Source organism: Peromyscus maniculatus, chromosome 23 (assembly GCF_049852395.1).
Source record: "Peromyscus maniculatus bairdii isolate BWxNUB_F1_BW_parent chromosome 23, HU_Pman_BW_mat_3.1, whole genome shotgun sequence".
Classification (NCBI taxonomy): Eukaryota; Metazoa; Chordata; class Mammalia; order Rodentia; family Cricetidae; genus Peromyscus; species Peromyscus maniculatus.
In genome coordinates, this window is record NC_134874.1 from 29,813,190 (window position 1) to 29,824,420 (window position 11,231).

The window sequence follows — 11,231 nt, forward strand, 5'->3', positions numbered from 1 at the left end:
CTGTTGGCAGGTGAAGAAGCAGGATCCAAGCCATGGCCTGATTCCCTCCAGAAAGTGAGAGCAGCAGAGCCATCAGGAAGGAGAGGAGCCCTGTGCAGGGACCCTGGGGTGCTCAGAAGTCAGGAAGAATCAGGGTAAAGAGACAGACAATTCCTGAGTCTTCTCATGTGGAGGACAGAGTGGGGCAGGACCTCCCCATGTCCACCTTCTTGTGACCAGCAACTTCCTTCATGATTCTGACTTCTTCTTTCCTATTCTGCAGAAGATCCGCCCTGTGGTCACTGACAGGATATCTGTGCCCTTGAGCCCAGCCCTCATTATTGACAAGAAGATACAGAACTGACATCGTGCCAGTCTCTCCTCTCTTCCATCTTGACCTCCTGTCTTATCCAGTCTGGTCTATTTCCCATGTGGCCTGTAATCACTGTTTCCTCACCTCCACATTTCCTCCACTCCTGTACTCCCCTCCTCATCTGTTTCTCATTGTGTCTCCTCCCATCATACTGGTTGTCTGTCTGTCTGTCTCTCTAATAACCTCAGGCACAGAATTGGCCAGTTTCTGCTCACTTCAGACACAATGAAGATGGAGGTGATGAGGAAACACATTCCGTCCCCAGCCCTAGCTTGGTGTCCCCACCACCATCTGCTCTTTGTCCTCTTCTTTTCCTTCAGGGACTCGTCACAGCACCCGGCAGACCAAGGACCAGTGGACACTCTCACCCTGGCCTGTTCACTGCTGCCGAATCTGTAACTACCCTGGGCTTCCTGGGTGATCGTCTCCCTCCCCTAGACAGTGACTCCAAAGCTACTCCAGTTTCTGAAGGAGCCTTTCTACATCCTACCAACCTTCACACACTTCAGAAGAGGATGCCAAGGATCAGAGAAACCCTGGCACACGGCACATGTCTGCCACGTGGCAGGTTGACTTGACTTCGTCCCATCAAGGACTTGTAGTCCTCCACTCCACACAGACTTCAGCCTGCCTGCTCCGTGCAGCCTTTGAGCTCTCCTCAAAGACCAGGGATCTGCTGTTGGGTTCCCAGGAGACTGTTCCCACAAAGCACTTGAGTGACTCCCTCTAGCTGTGGCTGTTCTAACCTTCTTTGGATGAAGTGGGCAAAGAAGGTTCAGAGCAGTAACGCCTCACTCATGACATATCCTCTGAGATGACTCTGAGAGTGGACACAGATGACCTGTGACTGGGGTGGAGGTGTGTGAGGTGGGGGCAGAGGCTGTGGTGGCCACAGGGCTGGTTCTGTAGGAGGGTCATCCTACCCTTCCTCATGACATGGTTCCATCTGTTCCCTTGAAGACAAGATTGTTCCAGAGGAAGAGGCATCATTTCTGAGTGACATGTGCAGAGGCGATTTCCCATTTTCTTAGATTCCTGTATTGATTGCCTTCTCCATGCTTCCCTGCAGGTGACTATGCAGCCGGCCTCTGTCACATCTGCTGTCTCTGCCTTCCTCACAGTCCCCAGGGTCCTCTGACATGTGTTTGAGCCAGGCTCAAACACTCATGGCCTCACTCCCAGCAGTACATGGACAAACTTCTTTATCCATCCACCCTGCCCTTGGAGATGCAGAGTCACAGAACCTTTGGGATGAGTTTGCTTGATATGGTTAGTAAGGAGAGGGAATGGGTCTATTGTACCTACCAGAAACCATCACACACACCGCTGTTATTGAATAGGGTCTCATATATCTCAGGCTGGGCCTTGAACTTCTTATGTAGCCAAAGATAACCTTGAACTTCTATGGATCCTTCTTTCTGCCCTCCCAAATACTGGGGGACATATGTTCCCCTTTGTGCCCCTTTATCTCCTCCTGGAGATAGAACCCAGGGATCTGTGCAGGTAAGCTCTCTACCAAAAGAACCTTGTCTTTATCCACAGGGAGGCCTTCGAGGGGGCTCTCCTGGTCTTGACCACTCACCTCCAGGCTTCATTGGTCCTTGCCTTACTCTCTGGGGGTCTGTGAAAAAGGTCACTGGATTGCTGTGTCTCTGCAGGAAGGGCTGACCTGATGTGGCTGCCACATGTCAGGTGTTGACCCCAGCATTTTTACACAACAGGCCCTAGTGGGTTCTGTGAGATCCCAGCTGCTCCCTGTGCTCAGCCTCACTGCTGCCACCTGCTGGATCCTTAGTCCCAAGTCATAGGCTCTGCTCTAGTTTCAAGTCCTGGACTTAGTTGAACCACCATAGGGACTCTGCTGTGGGATGATTTCTGTCCAGGATGTTGTAATCAGTCTCCTGCAATGACAACTCCATTTTTGCAGTAGCAGTGACTGGGCCCTGCAGCCATGATGCTTTCAGAGGGGAGGGGCACTTTCTGTGGAAGAGCAGCCTGGGGCTGTGGTGTGCACACGTGGGGCTTCTGTACACAAGTGACTGGGTGTGTCAGACTGCAGTGTTAGGTCCTGGCAGCTGCACACATTAGCATGTGTGTGTCCTGCCCCCACAGAATAAATAAGTAAATGTAATTTAAACTATTAAAACCAAAGGAAGGCTGGGCATGATGGTGCATGTCTTTATTTCTAGCATTTAGGAGGCAGAGGGAGAGGCTAGTGGATCTCTGTGAGTTTGAATATATTCTGGTCTATATGTTCAATTCCAGGCCAGCAGTGCTATGTAGTGACCTCTTATCTAAAAACTAAATAAAACAAACAAAAACTCCAAAATCAATCAATCAAACAAAAACCTACAAAAAATTAAAAAACAGAGGTGAATCGTATCCTGATTAGCAATGCCTGAGGTTGTCCTCTGGCTTCCACTTACATGAGCACACATTATTTGCAAACACATGCACTTGCACAAAGAACCGTACAAATCACACAAGGCACCTTTCACAGTTGATCTGCCATCACACATTTACCCAGTCCTCATCTTGAGTAAACATGGCCTCCCAGGCATGGTTATGTGACTCTTCAGACTCCAGTTCCTGATAGTGTCCCCAGAATCCAGACTCTGATTTTAAATACCTAGTTGTGTTTTTCCATAACAGTAATGGCAGAGAACAGGCTTAACACTTCCTATTTCTGTCTAAACCATCCAATTCCAGTAACTTCCCTCAAATAACACACAGTACAAGCTTTGTGTGTAATGACCCAGCAGATAACCTCGATGAAAATCTGTCCATCTGTCTGCCTTTCCTGTCATACCACCTATCCTCCCACTCCTTGATTTCTTTCCCCCAGGGACAACATACAGACCCTAGACGGAATCTCAGTGTCTTATGTCCAGACTGGGTCCTGAGGAGAGTGGAGGAGATGCTAGAGAGGGTGGAAGGATGGCGGCTGGTGGTGTATGTAGACAGGACACTAAGGCTGCACCTGAGACTTTACATTAGCACAGTTGCCCCACCCCCATCTGACCTCTTCTTTCTCTCCCAGGATGACATCCTCATCTTCATCTCCCTCATGTGCTGCCAACCTCAGCATGAGCACCTCCCTGCACCCCTACCCAGGGGAACCTCAAGAAGAGACTCTATACTGTGTCCTAAAGACCCAGTGAGTGGGGCTGGGTGATCATCTCAGTCTCCTACTTCTCTGGTATGAAATCTCCCACTGGTATGAAATCTCCCAGCTTCTGCTGATGCCCAAGGCCAGGAACAGAAACTCACAAATCATTGAGTGGAGGTCTCAGAAACTGAGACACACACAGTTCCTTCTTCAACATTATATATGTTGCATAAAAAAACCCAAATACCAAAATACAGCAACAACAACAACAAAACAATCCAACAATCCCTAAAACTACTTATGGTCACAAATTAGTCCAACTGAATCCAAATAGAAAAATGGTGACATCTTCAAGTTCTCTGTCTCCATCTGAAAGTGAAGAAATGGATGTCCTGCCTCCCTGACCTCTCTGTACTGTTTAGAGCTTCGGTTGACCTTGTTGTCTGTTTATTTCAAGACAAGGTCTCATGTAGCCCAGGCTGGCCTCAGGCTCAATGGGTGCTAATGAGAGTCTCCAATTCATGATCTTCCCATCACTACCTGTCCATGGTTGGGATTACAGGCATATTCCACCATCTTAGATTAGATGGGCCTGTGAGGAAAGGAAGCCCAACATGGGATCCAATCAAGCCATGGTCTGTCACCTGAGTAGGAGCTTGGTGGCATTGGGACTCTGACTGAGATGTCAGTGTCCAGGGACATAGGGAGAGAGGAACCTGGGTTCTGTGTGTGGACCATGGTCCCTGCCTCTCTCTGTGTCCCCTGTCATGGACACAATTACATCACTCTCTAAGAGGTCTCACATGGGGAGTCAAGAGAGACACTGAGATGGATTGCTGGGAGTAAGATATTTATTAGAAAGTGTTATTGATTGAATAGACACAGGAAACAGCACAGTAGGGCTCTCGGGACCAGACAGACAAACTGACACGTGTTCTGATGGGAGGACATCAGAGCCCACAGGGCAGAAGTGGGGGTTCTCTTCTTGTACTTGTCCAAGGACAGGAAGTTTCACACACAAGCCTGCAGCCATGCTCCCTGATTCCCAGGCAGGAGGCAGGGAAGCAGGGAGGTGACCATCACATGATGTAAAGTGACCTCCCTGGTGAGAGATCCTGGCCCCTGGAGTCTGTTAGCTGGGGAAGAACATAAGTCTCAGCAGTGCCTATGGGTGACCCTGAGAGGGAGAGGACAATTTTCTTCTTGTACCATTTCAGTCCCTAGAAATCAAACCCAGGTTATTGGGCTAGGCAGCAGGTTCCTTTTTCCACTAAGCTATTTTGGTGGCTCACACAACTTTTTGTTCATAGGAACTCACAAAATTTAGATTGACAGCTGTGGAACCTGCATGGGACCAGAATAGACCCTCTGAGTACAGGAGACAATTGTGTAGCCAGGTCTGTTTGAGGGGCCTTTTGCAGTGTGATTAGGTTATATTCTTAGTGCATGAACTGGCTTTCTGGATCTGATTACTATGGTTGGACACCTTGCTCACCCTTGAGATATGGGGGAGGGGCTTGGTCCTGTCTCAACTGAATGTACCAGGATGTGCTGTCACCTCATGGGAGAACTTACTCTTTTGGAGGAGGGGGTTAGGTGGGGTCGGGGGAGGAGGAAGAGGGATTAGAGGGGGATCTGTGGCTTGTACGCAAAATGAACAAAATATTTTTAAAAAAATTAGAAAATGTTATTAGCATGATTTATCCTCTTTGGCAAGCTACATTTTTTTGTTTGTTTGTTTTTTAATGTTATAGCTTCTCATTGGCTTGGAACTCACCAATTTGGCTGGAGTATCTGGACAGCCAGTCCCATGTTTATGAACGAGTCTTACTTGTTCAGCAAGGAGATTACAATTCCTGGCACCCCACTGGCTTATAATGTGGGTCTCCAGTTGAAGCTCAGGTCCTCCTGCCTATGTGCAAGGCTTTTCTGACAGAATCATCTCTCTGCTCCCCTGCATGCCTCTCATAACAAACTTCCCCACACAGCCCCTCAGCTGTTCCTTGGGATGACAGGCTCTCCCCTGACTGGGGTTCATCTTTAGTCTGCTGGCCTGTAGGAGAAGAAACAGTGTCAGTGTGGCAGCCATGCTGATCCTCCATATGCCTCTCAGCTCTTCTCTGTGTTCAGACAACATTAGGAGCCCAGGGCAGCAAACAGCTCTGCAGCAGACATTCAGGGACAGCTCTGAGAGTCACCAGGACCTGAGGACAGTCCTCAGCTGTCCTTCTGCACAGCACAGCCAATCAGAGGACAGCTCTCCTGGTCCTTTGTCCCTTGTCCATGTCCTTCTCCCTCTGCTTCCTTCCCCTGCCTTGAACCCATGTCTCCTCCCTGCTTTCCCTGCTCTGCACTCACCACGCCTCCCTTTTGTCTCCCTTTGGTCTCTAGCTCTCCCTGTGAGTGCAGGCTGCTGCCACCCTGCAGATTCAGTCTCAGGGTTCGAATCCCAGTCAGACTTCTGCTGCCTCTCAGGCTGCTGCTCTCCAGCTCTCAGATGCTCCTCTTACCTATTGGAGGGCTGAGCCCTTCTGAAGACCAGGGGCCACATCTTCAAACTTTATTTCTGCTCTCTGTTACACTCCACTCTCTGCTCATCTCTGCTCCTGTCCTGCAGTCTTCTAGTCACCATGGCTTTAGATCTGCTCTGAACACAGTCCACACTTGGCTCTTGTGTTGTGTGAGCACAAGGTCTCAATGAGCCCAGGTTGACCTGCAACTTTCTGTGTATCTGCAGATGACCTTGAACTCTTGATTCTCCTCTCTGTCATTCCCAATACCTGGATGAGGGTGTCCCCTACTGTGTCCCCATGTTGTTTCTTAGAATCCTTGTTAATTTTAGAAGATGATTCATTTACTTTTACAAAATTCAATTGGGATTTGAATTCAGATTGCATTGATAATTCAAGTGTTTTGCATTGTAAGGGCTTAATGTATAAAATTTTACCTCATGCAAAAAAAATTTCTGTATGCAAATATCCTTACATATTTTAGTATTTCCATATTTTTTAATTTATTTTTCATCAGTATGTACATTGGCATGTGTGCACACATGTATGGATGTTAGAGGGGATACTTGGAGAAATTTGTTATGAGAGGGATGCAAGGGATCTAGAGAGATGATTCCCTCAGGAAAGCCTTGTACAGGCAGGAGGACCTTGGGTATTGTCCTGAAGGAGCTGTTTTTGAGACAGGTCTGTCATTGGCTTCTCACAGATTTAGCAAGGCTGGCAGCACAGTCAGAATCAAGGATCCTACTCACTCTGCTGTCCTCATGTCTGCCAACATGGCCAGCATTTAAGTGGGTCCTGGGGATGGAACCCATAGTCCTGTGTTCCTGGGTGAGCACTTTACCCACTGAGCTATGTCCTGGCTGTTGTGTAACTTCTCAGCACTGTTTTGTTTTTAGGCTACAGATCTTTCACCATATTCTCAACTCAAATAGCTCTATTCAAATGAGCAGTTACCCCAGAGGCACATGCATGCTCCTTCAATCCCCTAGCACAGGCTCTGTGTTCATCTGCACTTGCTCCTCTGATTTCCAGCTGGGATTCTAAGGAAGGAGGTGCAGATTCAGTCCTGGGTGAGTTCAGCTTCCTTTCTGTCCTTCTGTTCTCTGGACTCTGTCCTGCACAAGCTCGTCCTTCTCCATGTCCACAGCTGAGAAAACTCAGAGGGGAAGCTCAGGTGAGGGCTGTCCTGGACCACTTACCTTGGCTTCCACCAGAGGAAGACCATCAACACACAGACGGGGGTTATGAGCACAGCTGTGGCCACCACCACCCCGACTGTGGCTCCCAGGTTCACAAGTGAAGGATTCCTCTGGCCCTCTGTGTCCTCCAGGCCAGCTGTGGTGACTGCAGAGGTGACGATGGAGGGGCTCTGCATGGTGGTGCTGATGCCTGGGGAGAGATGAGGAGTGAGCAGATCCCCTGGATGAGGGAGTGTGGTGATATATTGTGTACCCCAATATATTGTGTATCCTAATAAATTCATCTGGGGATCATAGGACAGAGCCAGCCAAGAGATTAGACATAGAGGCCAGACAGTGGTGGCACACACCCTTAATCCCATCACTCAGGAAGCAGAGATCTGTCTAGATCTTTGTGAGTTCAAGACCATATTGGAAACAGAGCCAGGAGCGATGGCACATTCCTTTAATCCCAGCAGTAGGAAGTAAGATGGCAGGGCACAGAAATGGCCATATAAGGAGTGAGTCAACAGGAAGTCTCGATCTGGAGGCTGAGGAGTTGGTAAGGTAAGCTTGGTTGTGACTTTTTCTGTTTTTCTGAAATTTCAGCTTTCACCCCAGTACCTGGCTCTGTTGTTGTTTTGGATTTTTTTTTCTAAAACAGGGTTTCTCTGTGTAGCTTTGTGCCTTTCCTGGATCTTGCTCTGTAGATCAGCCTGGCCTCGAACTCACAGAGATCCGCCTGCCTCTGCCTTCCAAGTGCTGGGATTAAAGGTGTGCGCGAATACCTCCCAGCTGTTTTTTTGGTTTGTTTTGTGTTGGATTTTTTGTTGTTGTTGTTGTTGTTGTTAATTAGACCTTTTAAAATTCGTGTTACAAGGGAGGGACAGGTATGAGTGTCACACCTCATCTCCTCTGTGGGATGTGGGATGGGAACAGCTGTGAGAAGTTCACAGAGGGGAACACATGCTGAAGGCCGAGACTCCAGGAGAGCAAGCTCAAATGTTCATTCTCTACCTGTCCTGGAGCTGTGTTCTCAGATGGTCATCTGGGCACAGGTATTTAGGCCATGGGAACACTGTTGTTTTTGTCATATATATAGGTAACATGAGGATATGTCTCAGTCCTTAGAGTGTTGGCTGCTTGTTGCCTTAGATCCTGAGTTTGAACCTTAGTAGTCATATGAAGAACGGCATGAATTTGCCTTTAATCTTAGCCCTGTAGCCGAGGCAGGAGATCTTTGCAAGTTCAAACCAGCCTTGTCTGTGTATAGAGCGCCACACCAACCAGAACTGAGTGAGCTGTGATCCCAGTACTGAGGAGGTGGAGACAGGCGTGTGAATGAGGCTCACTGGCCAGCCAGCCTTGTCTACATGGCAAATTTGAAGCTAGTGAGAGACCCTGTCTCAAAATAAAGGAAGGCCACCTGAAGTTGTTTTCTAGCCTCCACATGCACATCATGAAACACATTCACACACATGTCCCTCAACCAACACACCTGAATAAACAGACCCACATGTTCACACATAGAGAGAATACAGAAAATGTACAACAAAAAATACTTAATTTTGGCCATAAATGTACAGCTCAGTGCAGGGTGGAGCACATCCATCCACTCTACAAACATTACTAAGGTTAAATTGCACACCATTTACCTATTTGCATTCACTAAAACAACAATTCCCGAGCTGTGGTTCAGTACCCCCACAGTGGTAGAATATAAGATATCCTGCATATCAGACATTCACAGTATGATTCATAACAGTAGCAACATCACAGTTATGAAGTAGCAATGAAAATAATTTTATGGTGTGCCGTGGTCACCACAACATGAGGAACTGTACTAAAGGGTCTCTGCATTAGGAAGGTTGAGAACCACTGCTCAAGACCCATGAAACAGCTCCTTTCTCTCCCTTCCCTCAGCACTAGCAGCTGCTGGTTGACATTACATCAGGTCAACATGGCGGCCATAGAGACTGCACAGAGAACTGTGCTGTGGGCGTCCTCTCACAGGGTGGCTTAGTCCAGTCAAGAGCCACAGCTGGATGTGGTGGCACAGGCCTCTAAGCAGCACTTGGGAGATAGAGGCAGGTAGATATGTGTTAGTTTCAAATCAACCAGGGCTAAATGGTGAGACCCTGTCATATAAAAAACAAAACACCAAATATAAATATAAAAATATACAAAAATTTTTTAAAAAGCCACAGAGCAAGACTGTGATCAACAACTCAGCACACAGAGTCTCCCAGATCCTGCAGGGCCACATAAAGGGCACAGGGATAACAGTCACAGAGTGACGAGGCAGGACCTCAGTGCTCCCTATGCACGGGACTGCAGTTACTTCTGCTGCAGAGGAGAGGCAGGGATCAGAAGACAGAGCAGCCATATCTTGAAAATGGGGACATTAGTTCCCAAGAGCCTTGGAGCTTGTGTGGGAGAGGTGAGGGGTGTGTGCTGGGGAGCTAGGAGGGGAAATGGGGGACTGTGGTCACAGGTGGCAGTTTACACTTGGACCGGAGGACTCCAAGAACATCCTGTGGGCACCTGCTGTTTGTTCTGGGCTTAGGTTGAGCTGTGTGGAGATTCTCCATACAGGGCCTCGGGGGAGCCCTGCCCCAGGACCAAGTGAGTCAGTTACAGCCTAGAGAAGTCACTCAGTTGAGGTCCTGGAGAAGTGGCCTGGCCTGAGTGTTAGTTTGGGACAGGTAGGGGTGAACTCTCTGGCGCAGGGGCAGGCTGAATCCTAAATAGGGCATAGGGTTCCATCTTAGAAGAAAATGACAGACAAGGTCAGAGGAGACAGCAAAGACTTGTCACAACAGCAAGGAAATGATCTGTTTGCAGAGGCCTGGGCAGAACCACAGGAAAGGAATATGAAAGAAATCTCAGAGTAGTGGAGCCTGAGGTGACATCGAGGGGACAAGGAAGCCAGTGCCAGTGTGGCTCACCATGGGTGATGGTCAGCTGGGTCCCTGCAACTGACTGCAAACTCTCCATGCCTCGTTTTGAGTTCAGTTGAAATCGGCAGAAGTACACTGTCTGGTCCTTCTCCTTCAAGTCCAGGATTCTGAGGACTCCGGATGTCTGAGGCTGTGTCCAGTACAGGATGAGCCGGTTCTTGAAATGCTCATGTATGAAAGGTGGGGTGGAGTTGTAGATAAATTCCCCATGGAAGTGCTTCCATCTCCAGAAAATCCTCATCTCTGGATCCTCTGCCAACTCCCAGGGTAAGTAGAACGAGAAGGGGATTTCGATGGAGCCGCCTTCCACACCAGAGAGGTGTTCTGGCTGAATAACATTGAAGAGTCTTTCTCTGTTGGGTCCTACTGATTGACCTGGGAAGGGTGGGGAAAATCTGAAGAGTCTGCAGGGGATGTAAAGGACATCCCAGAGCTTTGGTTGAGCCATCATCCACAGGCAAGTGTGGGACACAGGGCAGGACTGTCCCTATGTCCCACTGTCTCATACAGGACAGGACAGACAAGGACGTGTTGGGCTGGACTCACTCTGAGGATGAGCTCTGTTGGGGCACAGGGCACCCTCTGGCTCCTCTAGCAGACCCCTGTCCACATGACAGCCTGCTCTTCCCAGCCCCACTGGCCCCTCCTGTGGTTAGGGCAGAGTCCCTGCTAACAAGGTCCCCACCACTCACCAGCTTGCAGACACGCAGCTGACATCAGCAGAAGCAGGATCCAAGCCATGGCCTGATTCCCTCCCGGAAGTGAGACCAGCAGAGCCATCAGGAAGTAGAGGAGCCCTGTGCTGGGACCCTGGGGTGCTCAGAAGCCAGAAAGAATCAGGAGCAGGGCACACAACCCCTGAGTCTTCTCAGGTGGAGAACAGATGGGGCAGAACATCCCCATCTCCACTTCCTTGTGATCAGCAACTTCTTTCATCATTCTTCCTTCTTTCCACATTGCAGAACATCCTTCCTTGTGGTCACTGACAGGATGACAGTGCTCATATGCCCAGATCCCATTTTTTCCAGGAAGATATGCAATTAACTGTTCACAAAATTCTAAACAGTCTTATTATATAAGAAACACAGAGCCAAATATAGAGTTAAAGCCTAAGAGATC

At 48.7% G+C, this 11,231-nt stretch overlaps 1 protein-coding gene across 2 annotated transcripts in view; it reads right to left on the reverse strand.

The window, feature by feature from the left end:
• LOC102923509 (paired immunoglobulin-like type 2 receptor beta) overlaps positions 1 to 10,929 on the reverse strand; it is a 31,017-nt gene extending 20,088 nt beyond the window's left edge. The window contains exons 1-4 of one of the 2 annotated variants that reach the window (XM_076560279.1): positions 10,805 to 10,929; positions 10,101 to 10,487; positions 7,174 to 7,363; positions 5,094 to 5,514 (exon numbers count right to left, since the gene is read on the reverse strand). In XM_076560279.1, the coding sequence (XP_076416394.1) occupies positions 5,502 to 5,514; positions 7,174 to 7,363; positions 10,101 to 10,487; positions 10,805 to 10,892 (678 nt within the window). In that variant the 5' untranslated portion in view covers positions 10,893 to 10,929 and the 3' untranslated portion in view covers positions 5,094 to 5,501. Of the gene's footprint in view, positions 1 to 5,093; positions 5,515 to 7,173; positions 7,364 to 10,100; positions 10,488 to 10,804 lie in introns of those variants that run through there. The other variant, XM_076560278.1, reaches the window with a different exon arrangement.
• Positions 10,930 to 11,231: the final 302 nt, after the last annotated feature.